A 14,821-nucleotide genomic window follows, 5' to 3' on the forward strand; every position below is an offset into this window, starting at 1 on the left:
ATTAGCGCTGGATTCTTTGCTGGAACTGTATAAGGTTTCATTGCCATTCAGATGTTTAGAATCAGATATTTAACTTTAACAACTTGTAAAGTTTTCCTGTGCTAAAATTTTGGTCACTAAATGTAATGTGTATTATGTGATAGGCTTGTTGGCAGATGTATGGCCTGGTAATGTCAAATGTGCATGTGTTACTGCTTTAAATATAGGATGGTGTGGCCCTCAGCCCTGCTCCGTTGGCTTTTTTAAGGCAGGAACCTTCTCAGGGTGAGACTGTATTCCAAATTGGGACAGTCAAAAGTGCCCACACACAACTTACTCAGTGAATTGTGAGTGTGCTGCTTGAGTGGGTAAGAGATAGTGCTGAGCCTGGTGCTAACAGATTCTCCTCCTCTTTGTCATCTTAGGTCAGCCCCAGCTGATGCTAACAGCAGGACCCAGTGTGGCAGTCCCTCCCCAGGCACCTTTTGGTTATGGTTATACTGCACCACCATATGGGCAGCCACAGCCTGGCTTTGGGTACAGCATGTGAGATGGAAGCTGATCCTGTAGTCTCCTATTTTCATACTGAAGCATCGTCTACCCACTTCTCAGTTTATAAACGGGGAAACAGGCAACGTGTTCTTGTAACCTTTACTTCATGAAGGACTACTTTTTTGTTCTAACTATAGACTTGGGTCGCCTATGTTAAAACTTTATTTTCACATTCCGCATCATTAGACCTTCTTTTCAAAGGGGAATAGTATTCATGTGGGCTTTTTTCTCCCCCTCATTCTTTGAAGAACTGCTTACTATTCAATCTATTGTGAAGAACCTGATTTGCACTCTGTAGTGTTTAAAGAAACAAAGAAACTCTAATGTTGAATCTCTTAAATTTAGTGTATGTAAACAGCTTTCACTGTATTGTCTAAATGCATTTAAATCTCCTTTATTCAAAGAAAAGCTAAGGTGAAAATACTGGCATGTGACCGTGCAAGACTGTGAGTGCCGACAAAGACAACACTAATCAGCATAGCCTACATTGGATCACAGCGCTCTCCAAACTATTTGAAAAATGCACACAGACAACTTAATGAGTATAAAAGGCCCTTTCCACCTATGCAGGTTTCCCCATTATGCATATAGAAAATGCTAGTGTGTGTTGCTCACTTCATGTGTAACAGGTGCCCTCATGTTGTGCTGTATCCTGTGCTTTTTCTGTGGGACCATTCCATTCAGGAACAAGAAGCACCATGATTCCACGCGTGTGTATTTACTAACCCTCCCTTCCCTGAGGTTTGTGTATGTTGGATATTGTGGTGTTTTAGATCACTGAGTGTACAGAAGAGAGAATTCAAACAAGATATTGCTGTTCTTCAGTTTTGTTTGTGGAATTTGAAATTACTCCAATTTAAAATAAATTACTGGACTGTGGAAATAACATGTAGAATTGCAGTTTTAATTAAATACATCTCAAACCAGAATCGTGGTTTTCATAGTTTCATACTAGATACTGCTGGAGCATTACCGGGAGCCATAGAGGGAAATTATGAAAAAGACATAGATTATGTCATTTACATTCCTGTAGTTATGAAAGATTATACAGCAGTTAGTGAATAGTGGACTCCTTCTCACGTTTCCAGCATTCTAACCAAGTAGCACTCCAGGGCTTTATGCATTTCACGTAACTAAGAAAAGTATGAGTGTTACACTGACTTGAAATAAAGGTATATTTTTTAAAATATCATGGTATTTCTTTTCAACGTAAAGGGCTCCATAATTTAAATTTTTGCCATGGCTGAGAATATTGAATTTACTTCGTTAACAACTTAATTCTCTATAGTTACAGAGCATACTGCCTAGTAGCTTCTATTGCTCTACAACTCTCAGGCTAATTAACATCGGCTTCACATACACACCCTTAGCAAATTAGTATTACTGTTAAAGTCACTTTTCGTTCGTCATAGTGAAAACGTGGGCTCTCAGGCCAGAGCTGCACTGTGTTCCCAGAACTCTACCTACTACCATAAGGAATCAAGACATATATCAGTCAGTTCATTCTTGACTTTTCCTGTACTTGTGAATGATGCTCTTTTCCCTTAATAGAAACAACTTGAAATTTCATGTTTTATGAGTACGGGTGTTTTGCCTGTGCATATGTGCGTACAATGCCCTCAGAATTCAGATGAGGGGCTCAGATCCTCTGGGGTGGGAGTTAAGTTACCCTGTGGGGCCTAGGAATTGAACCTGGTCCTCTGGAAGAACAGTCAGTTCTCTGGAGAACTGAGCTGTTTTTCTGGCCTTACTCTATTGTTTCCTTGAAGATTTTTCCCAACAAAAATTCATCATGTATTGTGTGATGCTAGGTTTCCACTTAAACCATCCATATTGGACAAGTCAGCAGGCTACTGATTTTTTTATTCTCTGTATACCAAGTAATTTTCAGAATTACTAGGCAGATTATCATTTCATGTATATGGGTGTTTTGCCTTCGTGTGTCTGCATATCATATTTGTGCCTGAGAATCTAGTAGACCGTTGCTCCATTCTCTCCAGTCTGTTGGTATTTCGATTCAGAGTGTCTGTATAGTCCAGGCTGGCCTTTGAACTTGAGATCCTTTTTCTCCTCAGCCTCCTGCATGATGAAATTAAAAGTATGCACCACCTGTCAGGTTATCTTTAAATCACAAAATGCCTAGCCAAGGTACCATAATCCACCAAAGTGAATGCTAAGTGAGTTATCACTGGGGTAGGTTCTGGACTAGGAAACTGAAAACAAATGTACTAAATATAAATGTTGCTTGTTCAACAGGGAAATGGGGGAGGGAGATAAATGGGAAATTCATGTGACAAGCTATATGATACATAAAAATGGCCACTACATGAACAAATCTGTGGTTAACAACTATTTATTTCATCATGGCCATATTAGTGCAGCAAGTACCACTTCCTGGTCTTTCTCTAGTGCAGCCATAATCTCACTCAGCCTCAATTGCCAAACTACTAAAGAGATTTAGTTGGTCATTTCTGTCAGTGACAGTAGAAAAAACAAGAGAAGCTTTGTATATTGATACAGAAAACAGGTTTTTGTTATATGGAGCAAAGGAGGCCTTCCCTAGCATGTGAGGCATGAAGGTGGATCCCGAGGACTGCAGTTTGTTGGGTTTCTTTGATACCATGATCTGATTCCAGCACCTGGCATGTGGCAAGTGCTACAGCCCTGAAACACTTATGTTTGGGGAAGCCTGGAGAAGAGAGTGTAAAGTTCTCTAAACTTCTTCCAGTTATTCTCCTTAAAGTGGCTGGTAATTAGTAATTGAGGAAATGTCTACCAAACGCCAAGGTCTGGAACAGTTATAGTCTTGTTTGTCTTGTTCTGGAAACAAGAATCTCACTGTTGACCTGGAATCACACCTTGTTTCAGGGTTGGTTAGTTGATTTTTTAAATGTTATGTATTTTTTGTCTGTGTGGACTCATGTGATAGCTTCCACTTTGTGGGTTCCAGAAATCAATCTCCGGTCATCAGCCTTTAACCACTGAGCCAACTCACCAGCCCTAAATTCATTTGCTTAAGCTTTAAACATGTAGGTATGTTAACATGAGTGTTGATGTCTGTGTTGGGTCCTCTGAAACAGGTAGTCATGAATCAGACACCAAACGTGGATTTTCTGTAAGATTTTAGTTGCAGAGCCATCTCTCCAGCCTCTTGTTTCAGTAAAAATGTTCTATGAAATTAGCTGAGCTCACAAACTAGACACCAGCCTTTTAGACAAAGATATGAACACAAATAGTCATGAGTAAAAAATATTTTTAATCATTTTTTATTCGCTGAAATTTTCATACAAGTATACAGTGTACTATAGAGCCTAGCACCCCCAACCCTTACGCATCTCCCTCTCAGGTTAATCTCTTTCATAACAGTGCACTGAGTTCAACCAATGCTGACACTGTTTGAAAGCATGTGGGGCCATCTACAGGAGCATGGGCCACCTACCAAGGAGGACTTCCCTAAAAAAAGACTTCCTATTGCCCAGCTTTCAGTTCCCAAAGCCTTTCTCCTACCTATGCTGGACAAAAATGCTGCTCTTTTTAACTGCTTCATCAGGCCAAGTGAGACTTTATTGTGAATGTGGGGCTGTGGAGGATCTGATGGCTCCCTGTTCATGTGGACCATCAGCAGGAACACTAGAACAGGGAATCCCTTTCATTTAAGCTAGTGAAAACAGTTTGCTAGTAGCAAACTCCATGGGCTCTGCAGAGTATGCTTTGAGAACTACTCTGTACGTCCTCTATGAAGTTTATACCAAGAACAAGTGAACCAGAAAAATACCGTGACTTTTCACCAGAATTAACAAGTTTTACTATGTCCTTGTAAGTAAGGCCCAGCTTGTTACAGGTCATTGAATCAGCCACCCCAGCTGGGAATCTAGTCTTTTAGTGTGGAACCATTTGTCTGCAGCAAGCCTCATAAATTACCTGAGTCATAACCATGTATTTAAGATTGAGTTCTACTCAGTTACATGTGGTTGCATCACTTGACTCATGTATAAACATTCTGTCTAGAAACTGTTGCTACTGTGGCATCATTCAGTGTTGTGATTGGTTCTGTATCATGTATGCTTCTGTAGGTTAAAAATTCACTACGCACTTTAACTTGGAGACTGCCTACAGTTGTCTTTATCGTTCTGCTTAGTTCCTACTTACGGTCTTACTTTCCTTAACATCATTTATAGTTTTAAAGGATATAATGAACTTGGAAATCACTGTCAATCTTTTAGAACTATCAAGAAAAATGAATTCTAGCAAACTGTCAAGAAAGCTTTATGTAGGCAGGCATGCTATTGCATGTTTTTAATCCCAGCACTGGGAGGCAGAGGTAAGAGCACCTCTGAGTTTAGATCAGCCTGTTCCATAGTGTGTCCCAGGATCAGGGATACAGGGAGAAAAAGTGCCCTAAAGTAATAAAATTATTTAGGTCCTGAAATTTCCAGGAGAAACTGGCTGGGTACAAATACAGTCCTTTAGTTCCCATAAATTCTCACATTTCCACTTTGTAAATCCATATCACTTCACAAACTCACTGGTTTCACTGTTAAAGTAGAGGAATTTTCAGTTTATGAATTAGAACAGCTGTGAAATACCTTAGCCCAGGTGGATCTGGAGAAATAAGCAACAAAATGCTACATAGATCATAAAATTTCAACTTTGAAATAGAAATGAATTTAGAGAGTAGCTGGTTGTTCATAACTTCCATCCCTCCCAGGTGGGAGGTCAAGGCAGGAGGATTTCCACAAGTTAAAGATTAGCCTGAGCTACAGTATGAGACCACCTCAAAAAGTCCAGCTAGTTAATATCTAAATCAAAATTGCAGTGAGTCTATGCAGTGGTCTGTTAATAATAAAAAGAGGTTAACAGCCATTCAAAAAGTAGCAGCAGAAAAAAATTACAATAGGATTTCTTGAACCAGATCCTCAAAAAGGCAAAGGACAACAGCTTTGAGAAAAGAGTAATCAACACACAGGGGCCTAACAGTACCTGGGAAACGCAGCCTCCTTCTCACCCAGCGTCATCACAGGCGCTGTCTCACTTCCAATCTGATTCAGACCCTATCAATCTGCAGGAGCATTTAGAGAATGCACTTTTATTCTTGAGACTTCCTTTTTCTTTGTGTACTCTTTGGATGTTTGAGGGTTTGCCTATGTGTATATGTGTATACTGTGTATACCTTGTGGTTGAGAGGGTGTTGGATTCCCTGGAACTGGATCTGGATGCTTGTAAACTGAGATCCAGATACTAGAAACCGAACCAGCATCCTTTGCAAGAGGCACAAGTGCCCTTAATCACTGAGGAATCTCTCTACCCCTTCAACAGTATTTTAAGCTCAAGATATTAATGGTCCAGTACATGATAGAGGAACATGGGAACAGACTTTAAAGAGGGACAAGAATTAAGCATTTATTGTTACTGACAGGCTCCATAGTCTTCGGACAGAATCTCCATCAAGCAAAAGCTTATCTAGTAAAGTTTTAGGTGGCCGGTAACTTCATCAATTAGTTCTACTGGTCCTGGCCCAATTCCCAGGACAGTTCGAGAACCTGGTTCAATCTGAGTACGTCCAGCATCTTGGATTAAACTTACAGTCAGTCCCAAGGTTTTTGCATGGGTGAGTAATTGAATGAGGGTGTCTTCATCTGGAGCTTTCACCACCACTTTGGGCTGGCCACAGTACTCCCACTCTTTGAGCACTTGAGGGCTTCTCCTTTGAGTCTGCTTGTAGGCAGAAACCGCAGCATGAGAACACTGGGCAGCAACCTTCCCTTTCCCCATTTTTAGGTCAGTTCGAACCACAAGAATCATTTTGTATTCCCCACTCTCTCCCAAGATGCTGGCTTCAGTTCCAGTCTCTGTGTCTTTATTTGCCTCACTTGTTGAGTTCTGGGGGAACATCCCAAGGTGGCTCCGGAGGCCCCAGCCCAGGCACATGCCACAAGCAACTCCAGCAGCCAAGCTGAGTGTACCAGGATGAACCAAATACTCCATAGTCAAGAACTTGGAGAGCATCTTAAGAGAAAAGAAAAAAGGCATTATCTAGAACTGAAGTTTCACACTATTCAGATAAGTTACCCACAAGCCCCAAGCAGTATTTTAGAACCAAACTAAGTCATGCGGGATTTTATGCATGGACCCTGTTTCCATCCATCCCCAAGTACTAACTAGTTGATTCAAAGACCCACATGAAATAGTTTTGTTCATTTTCAATAGTCAGCAAAATTTATTTAAAAACCCCACTATAGGGCTGGAGAGATGGCTCAGCAGTTAAGAGCCCTGAGTTCAAATCCCAGCAACCACATGGTGGCTCACAACCATCTGTAATGGGATCTGATGACCTCTGCTGCTGTGTCTGAAGAAGGCTACAGTGTATTCACATACATAAATAAATAAATCTTTAAACAACAACAACAAAAACCAATCCACTATACTATTTAGTCTTAAACTGTGTGAAGTAAAGGAAATGATGGCTTGGACAATATGCCTAAAATGTCCAAAGCAATAAGAGATAACATTCTGCCCCTTTCTGGAAGGCAGTTCAGATCTGTGTCTTCATAATACAGTGGTCCTCAATGGAGTGGTTCTCATTACCACAGTAAACCTGTGGAAGGCACACTAGGCCATGAATCAATGCTGTAAGCAAAGTTGCAGTATTAGAAATTAAAATTAACATGGATAAGAAACACAACTTCATGTTCTATCTGAACAAAAGTATTTGAAGTAGGGCTCTTAAATTCCGTTTGTTTTGTTTTCTAGAAGTGTAACTATCCTGTAGGCATTTCCCTCCTTCCCTCCAGACAGGCCTTGAATTCACACAGTCCTCTGGCCTCAATCTGAGCAACAAGCCTGGCTTGGATTCCTTTTTTTTTTTTTTTTTTAAAGATTTATTTATTTATTATATGTAAGTACACTGTAGCTGTCTTCAGACACTCCAGAAGAGGGAGTCAGATCTCGTTACAGATGGTTGTGAGCCACCATGTGGTTGCTGGGATTTGAACTCTGGACCTTCAGAAGAGCCGTCGGGTGCTCTTACCCACTGAGCCATCTCACCAGCCCCCTGGCTTGGATTCCTGTTTGTCATCAGTTTCTTCCTGTAGTGTAGTGTAGTATGCATGAAGCAACCATTTTTACAGCGCTTAAGCGACATCCTGGGAACTAAGCATGCACAATCTAAGTGGAATGGATGAAAACTCGTAGTTTAGTTAGTTAGTTAGTTAGTTAGTTAGTGTTTCGAGACAGGGTTTCTCTGTGTAACCCTGGCTGCCCTGGAACTCACTTTGTAGACCAGGCTGGCCTCAAACTCAGAAATCCACCTGCCTCTGCCTCCCCAGTGCTGAGATTAAAGGCGTGCGCCACCACCGCCCGGCTGGAAACTCGTATTTTATCAAAAATTTCCCTTTTATTACTCATAAAGACATGTTAATGTATGCCAAATATTATAGATTGATTATAAATTACCAAAGATTTTTCACTTGAGGATAGTATAGCAGTACAAATTATTTCTTAAAAATATTATATAGCTGGGTGGTGGCAGTGATACACACCATTAATCCCAGCAGTTGAGCAGATCTCACGAGTTCGAGGCCAGCCTCGTCTATAGAATAAGTTCCAGGACAGCCAGGGCTACACTGAGAAACACTGTCAGAAAAACACAAACAAACAAACCAAAAACATTCACATACCATGACATTCACACTATCAAATGTAAATTTTTTTAAAATATTTTTTCAAGATAAGGTTTGTCTTTGTAGCCCTAAGTGTCCTGGAACTCACTCTGCAGACCAGGCTGACCTCAAATTCAGAGATCCACCTGCCTCTGCCTCCTGTGTGCTGGGATCAAAGGTGTGTACCACCACTGCTTGGAGATATTCATACTTTTAAATTATACTATTCTGATTTTTTTTTTTGTTTTATTTTGCTTTGTTCTTTGTTTTATGAGATGGTTTCACTCTATAGCCCAAGCTGACCTCGTTTCTGTGTATGTCTCCTGCCTCATACTGCTGGCATGTTGTTGGGTTAATATATTCTTGTCTGTTTCCAGGCAACTAAAGTGCAAACAGTTGAGTCACGATGGGATTCCAGCAAGCTGAGGGGCTTCTGCCCAGCCCAGGGAACTTCCCATGACAGAAGTAAATTCTGCAGAGGCAATGGGGATTGATCCAGGGCCTCACCCAGGCTAAACAAGGGTTCTACCACCAAGCTGTATGCCCAGATTTCTTTTTACCTTTTATTTTGAAACAAGGTCTCACTATGAACCAGTCATCTTTCTACCTCTACAAGTGTATTGGGTAGAGCATTAATCCTCCACTAGACTGTATTCCTATAGTACTTGAGTTAAGCAATGATAGCTTGAGCCCAGGGCTTTTTTCTTTATGATACAGGATTTCATTATGTAAACCAGGCTAGCTTCATATTCTACTTCCTTTGCCTTAGCCCCGGGCCTCCCTGGTATTGGAGCTACAGGCATGTCCCACCACAGCTGACTCTACTTTATTTGATTGTTTATTGTTATGGTGGGTTTTGAAAGTGGGTCTAACATAGGCCAGCTTAGCTTTGAACTACCCAGGAGGCCAAAGCTGACCAAACTGCTTATCCTCCTGCCTCCACTTCCCAGGCACTTGTGCTGGGAATCAAACCCTGCATTCCTGCATGTCAGACAAATACTCTACCAAATCTTCAGTTACAGTTCTTAGTCACTATACAGATAAATACCATAAAACTCATCTATAGATCAGGTAGGCACATGAACTATATAGTTCAAAACCAGGACAAAGTTTATAGTAGAAACTTTAGATGGTTCAGCTATCTATTTAAATCCAAGTGAATTAGTAATTACAAGCGTGTTAGAGTCTGTATGTGTGCTTTGATTATTCATAGGGTTATATGATGTAAGTATTAGCTCCCAAAATGAGAGGTCATTTTATAATGCTCTGATCTGGATGTATGATTATTTAAAGCATAAATATTTTCTCAGGGATACCAGTCACATGGTTGGTGTGCTGGAGTTCTAAAGACAATAACAATGAAAAAAAAAAGCATCAAATGATGCTGTCTGGATTAAACTTGGTTAGAAGCATAGACCTTCCAGAGTGCTGAAATAAATCCCAATGAGTAGATAAAAGCCTGACTTTTCTATTAGATTAGCTAGGAAAATCAGAGAAAGAGACACCGAAATGTGTATATAAAGAAAATGCACTTAGCCAGAATATATCTTTAGTGTTTGAAGCAGAAACTAAAAACTGATGCCTCTTATTTTCTTAAAGAAAAACGAAACATCAGATATGAAAATATAACAAAGGTTTGGAATAACTATTAAGGTGAATGAAGAAGTCTAACAGAACCGTGATGGACTTAGGCCTGGGAAGCCATATTCTAAATGTACAACTGTACAGATTTCCCAAGAAGGAGCCACTCCAAGTCTAGGAATAACAGGTTTCTCTGATGGATAAAAAAGGACACCAAGATAGAAAGGAACTGGCAAGGGAATGTTTGAAAGCTATGGTGTGTGTATGTGTGTGTGTGTAGCATATGTGCACACAATACAGACAAGTATGTGTGGAGGTCAGGACACTTCCTTGGAAATGTGTTCTTTTCTTTCACTATGTGGGCCCCAGGGATTAAATTGAGGTTGTAGGCTTGTCTTCACCTGGTGAGGAGGCAGCTCACTGACCCTCTTCTCTCTCTCTCCACCCCTCCCTCCCTCCCTCTCTGTATGCTTGGGGTAGACTCTGTAGTGGTTCTCAACCTTCCTAATGCTGTAACCTCTTAATAGAGTTCCTCATTTTGTAGTGGCCCCCAACTATAAAATTATCTCATTTTACCTCATAACTATAATTTTGCTACTTTGTATGCTAGGAAACATAATGTAAATATCTGATACACAGAATATTCAATATATGACCTCATATGAAGGAGTCACAACCCACAGGTTGAGACCACTGCTCTTGTGCCTCCTGCATGTTAGGCAAGGACTCTCTGAGCCTCATCCGGCCTGTTTAGACTGCATCTTGCTAGGTTGCCTGGGCTGCTCTTGCCATGGTCCTTTTGCCCCAGCCTTCCCAGTAGCTGTGATTCTAGGTTTGTAACCTGAAACCTAGCTCCCTTTTCATAATCTTTTCAAAGTACACATTGTCTGCCGATTTTAATGAAGAAAGCACTCAACATCCAAAACGAAGGATGGGGGGACAGAGAACCTAAGACCAAGAGAAGTTAAATACAACAAATGTTTGATAGCTGCCTGCCAGGTAGAATTAGGAGTCCTCACAATTTCTAGGTTGTAAAATAAGCAAATACCCCACATATCAGATTTGGGGAAAGTTAACCTCTCTACATAGCGTCTATTACAGGATGGGTAATATACTATTGTATCCAAAGTGCTAAAGAACCAGACAGGCTGTCATTGCTACCACAGTTCTTTCTTTTTGTGTTTCATTCTTGAGTTTTGTGCACCACTCCCTGCTGACTTTTAAAACTTTAAACCTTCCTCTGAGTTATTTAACTCAACTTCCATCCATTGCTCACAGTTTGCAGTCTCCTAAGCAAAACTACCTATTTGCCTGGAAATATGGATATTACACACACGTACATAGTTGGCCCTTCTGTCTGTCCCTATGCTGTCCAATGTGGTTGACATTAGTGTCATAGAGCAACATATGGCTAAATGTTCAGTTCTAAGGTTATGCTACACTATCCAAGTGCTCAACGACTTGCAAGTGGCTAATAATCACTCTATCCACCTGGGAGACAGGACACTGCCATCACTGAAGAGAGCTATAAGGCCAGGCATACTGATGCATCTTTGTAATAGCCCCATGTGTGTTTGGGGCCAGGTATGAACTACAATATAGTAACTCTGCCCCAAAGACGGGTGGAGGATGGAACCACCCTGGGATAACACTGGTCTATCAGCTGTTCTCCAGTTTCTCCAACCAACCAACCATCCAACCAGTAATCTCTGAAGACTGACTGTACTCTCTAAACAAGTAAAAACAAGCCAGGTTCATTTCTGCTTATGATTAAATATGTTTCTCAAGGATTAGGCTATGCTCTACCTGTAACCTTAACTACATATGGTTCTGATCTGCCTTTTCCTGGAAACGACAACAATGCCTTTGTTTCCAAAGCCTATTACTGACCACCCTTGCAACCATGTCATACTTCAGAGGGTTGTTATGACCAACTTATGTTCACCTTCCGCTGCTACTAACACTGTTTATATGCCAAATCCCCCATTTGGAAACCAATACTCCTGAACTATAAAAATCCGTATTTTCCCCATGTCCAATGCTGATCTCTTGAACACTGCCTTTTGGGAGAAATAGTCCGTGTACACGAATAATAATAATAGTAATAAAAGTTTGCTTTAATTAATCTGGCCATGATTTGGGTCAGTGGTCTTCCACTTCGAATCCATGAGATTAACAATAGCTTCATGGTAGAGCGTTTTGCCCACCATGCACAACGTGCATGCACCGCAATACCAATAAATAAAAATACTTTTGAATCCATCTTTAGAATTCTTTTCCTTTTCCAAGCTGGGCTCAACAATTCGAAGACGGATATTTAAAATTTATAGTGTGAGACCTGTTCTCCATTTTTTTCACGCTAGGGTAGCGTATCAATGCCACCTCTAAGAGGTGTTGCCAGCGACTAAAATTCTGGGTTCTATCTTGGCTTCTTCTTCCAAAGGTTTGCAGAGTAGGCAAGGCAGGCAGCGGCCACGGGGCGGAAGACAATTTATAAAGTAGCTAAGAGGAGGTCGACCGTGGGGTAAGATGATAAGATGCTTTACAGTAGGTACAGAAAGAAATACACTCCTCTGCACCATCCGAGAAAGAATCGAAACTTACCTGGAGCACGTCTCGCTCACCTCGCAGGTCTCCACGCCAGAACAAGGAACACGCTTCGCGCGCGCCACCTACTCCTTCCAGGTTTCCTGAAAAACTAGTTCCGGATCAGAAAAATACGAAGCGCAGTCATCCTTCTTCTTGTCACACCCACAGAGCCCGAACCGAGAAAGCCGAACCGAAATCCCGCGAGGATCCTCCCGGTGGCCGAAAGGGGTGGGGGGTGGGGGGAACGTTTCTCTTTTGGAGGCGGGCTCCTTAGAGGAGCCGGACCGGAAGTGACGCGAGCGAGTTCCGGTTGGCTGGAGCCCAGCGGCGGGTGTGAGAGAGAGTCGGTGTTGTGAGCCGCTTCCAGGATCCTGCGATCCGGAGAAGCCGGGGTCTGAGCGGGTAGGTGAGCGAAAGCGGGACGTCGGGAGCCCAAGCCGAGCTTTCCCACAGCTCGGCAGCTCCCGCACTTGGGTGATGCAGACGCAGAACACGCTGGTTTCCACTTGAGATGGCTCAGGTCACTGCTGACTGGCTGTGTCAGCTGGCGGTGGCCAGGTTATGTGGGACACCTCTCCGCGCTTGGTTACCGGGACATTGAACCCAGACACTCGCGACCGTTCGTTCCAGACCTGGAAGCCGGCTTTGGCTTTCTCAGAGAACCTCACTCCCGGGCTGTCCCAGAGCCTTAGGTTAAGTGAAGAGGGTCTTCGCTGCTGCTGAGCGAGCTGATTCTCAGGACCTTTCAATGGGTTTTTCTCTTTCCCAGCCACTAGCGCAGTATGCTAAGTATATCTCCGAGAAACGAAGGCGTTCGGGTGTCCCGACAGTGCAGAGTAGTCAAAGGAAGGGGCCTTTACCTCTCAGCGTTCTTGCTGTGGACCCACTCAGCTCTTGCTCCGACTGTCATAAAAAAAAAAAAAAAAAAAAAAGAGGACTCTCTGCTTTTTCCAAAACCTTGATTCCCAACATTTTTATTTCCCCGCAGTGGAAGTACTTGCGGCAAGATAGGGACTTAAAAGCCTTTACGATACCAAACAGTGAATGGGCTTGGGTTAGGCAGCTATGGGTTGCTTATGACCTCCAATTGATTTTATGTAAACATCTTTTGCTTTTCTTCTACTCCAGCAAAGAATCCAGGAATGCATAGATCGGCTGTGTATGTGTCTATTGGCAATGTCATTCCTTACCCTTCAGTTCTTTCTTGATGCTTGTGAGACGTTTCGTAGACAGATTGATCATTTAGAAAACCTTTACCCGGGTTTCTCTTGGCATACTGAAGAATTTAATATTCCAGCTGTTTTAGTTCATTTTTTGAGATGGGGTTTCTCTGTGTAGCCCCGGCTGTTCTGGAACTTGCTCTGTAGACAGGTCCACTTGCCTCTGCCTCCCGAGTGTTGGGTCCGGCTATATTCCAGCTGTTATGATCTGAGAACTGTGTTGTCCTTGGGTCTGATTTTAGGGAAGAGGCTTATTTACTAAGCTGTATTTTTTGTATTCAGGGCGATGTTTTTGTTGACCTTTGGGAGAAAGAGGCTGGTGTAACAGACACATGCTCAGTTGGAATAGATGCAAAGTGATTCTGAAGTGGTAATCTCTTCTGCTTAACTTATTTACATATGTTATCTAAAACACTGATGCATTTGAAGGGGTTTATCCTTCTTGGATACATTTAACAATACAATTAAATCCCTGAGGCACGCATTCCAGAAGAAGATATGCAGATAGCCACATATCTGAACTTAGCTGGCAAATGGTTTGATGCTGTTTCCCAATTTACCTACAGCTAGTTTAAATCTGTTTGTTTCCTATTGTTTTTAGTTTTGAGTTCTTGAGCTGTTTTACACTTGTCCTTTTTGTTTTGTTTTGTTGAGGCAGGGTTTCTCTGTGGCCCTGGCTGTTCTGGAAGACAGCCTGCTCTGTAGACCAGGCTAGCCTTGAACCCAGCTAAATCCTTTCTTATCTGCTGTTTGGTGTGTTATCCCTGGTTTGTTTGCTTGCTTGCTTTTTGTAGTTGTTTTTTTACTTTTCCAACAATTTCTTTTTCTTTCTTTTTGTTTTTGTTTTTGTGTTGTTGTTGTTGTTGTTGTTGTTGTTTTGAGACAGGGTTTCTCTGTGTAGCCCCGGCTGTCCAGGAACTCACTCTGTAGACCAGGCTGGCCTCAAACTCTGAAATCCGCCTATCTCTGCCTCCCAAGCGCTGGGATTAAAGGCGTGCGCCACCATGCCCGGCTTCCAACAATTTCTTAATGTTCGCTCAAATCACTACTTTTTAGGATTTTTAAGATCATTACAATTCATTTTATTTTTGAGACAGGGTCTTATTATATAGCTCTGAGTAGCCTCAAAGTCACAAGAGATCCACTTGCCTCTGCCTCTTGAGAACTGAGATTAAAGGCCACTGTACTCGGAAAGATAATTTATTTTTAAATCAGATGACCTGGATTAAAGTCTGAGCTCCA

The 14,821-nt window shown here is 41.9% G+C and overlaps 3 protein-coding genes across 4 annotated transcripts in view; 2 read left to right on the plus strand and 1 right to left on the minus strand.

The window, feature by feature from the left end:
• Positions 1–1,417, plus strand: part of Cltc (clathrin heavy chain) — a 62,531-nt gene extending 61,114 nt beyond the window's left edge. For both annotated transcript variants that reach the window (XM_029484013.2, XM_029484015.2), the window contains one exon: positions 405–1,417. In XM_029484013.2, coding sequence (XP_029339873.1) covers positions 405–529 — 125 coding nt within the window. In that variant the 3' untranslated portion in view covers positions 530–1,417. The remainder of the gene's footprint in view (positions 1–404) is intronic.
• Positions 1,418–3,750: 2,333 nt separating this feature from the next.
• Ptrh2 (peptidyl-tRNA hydrolase 2) lies at positions 3,751–12,602 on the minus strand. The gene is made up of 2 exons (XM_021177114.3): positions 12,375–12,602; positions 3,751–6,537 (listed from the first exon to the last, which is right to left on the minus strand). Exon 2 carries the CDS (start codon positions 6,535–6,537, stop codon positions 5,992–5,994), a length of 546 nt encoding a protein of 181 aa, XP_021032773.1. The 5' UTR covers positions 12,375–12,602; the 3' UTR covers positions 3,751–5,991.
• Positions 12,603–12,647: 45 nt separating this feature from the next.
• The window catches only part of Vmp1 (vacuole membrane protein 1), a 99,148-nt gene continuing 96,974 nt past the window's right edge, over positions 12,648–14,821 (plus strand). Inside the window, exon 1 of the mRNA XM_021177042.2 lies at positions 12,648–12,761. The gene's annotated coding sequence lies outside the window, so the exon portion shown is untranslated. The remainder of the gene's footprint in view (positions 12,762–14,821) is intronic.

Source organism: Mus caroli, unplaced genomic scaffold (genome assembly GCF_978045245.1).
Source record: "Mus caroli unplaced genomic scaffold, Mus_caroli_1 scaffold_13, whole genome shotgun sequence".
NCBI lineage: Eukaryota > Metazoa > Chordata > Mammalia > Rodentia > Muridae > Mus > Mus caroli.

What these genes read in the sequence shown, in the direction of transcription:
- Ptrh2 (XM_021177114.3), bottom strand. Translation starts at nt 6,537, where the DNA reads ATGCTCTCCAAGTTCTTGACTATGGAGTATTTGGTTCATCCTGGTACA.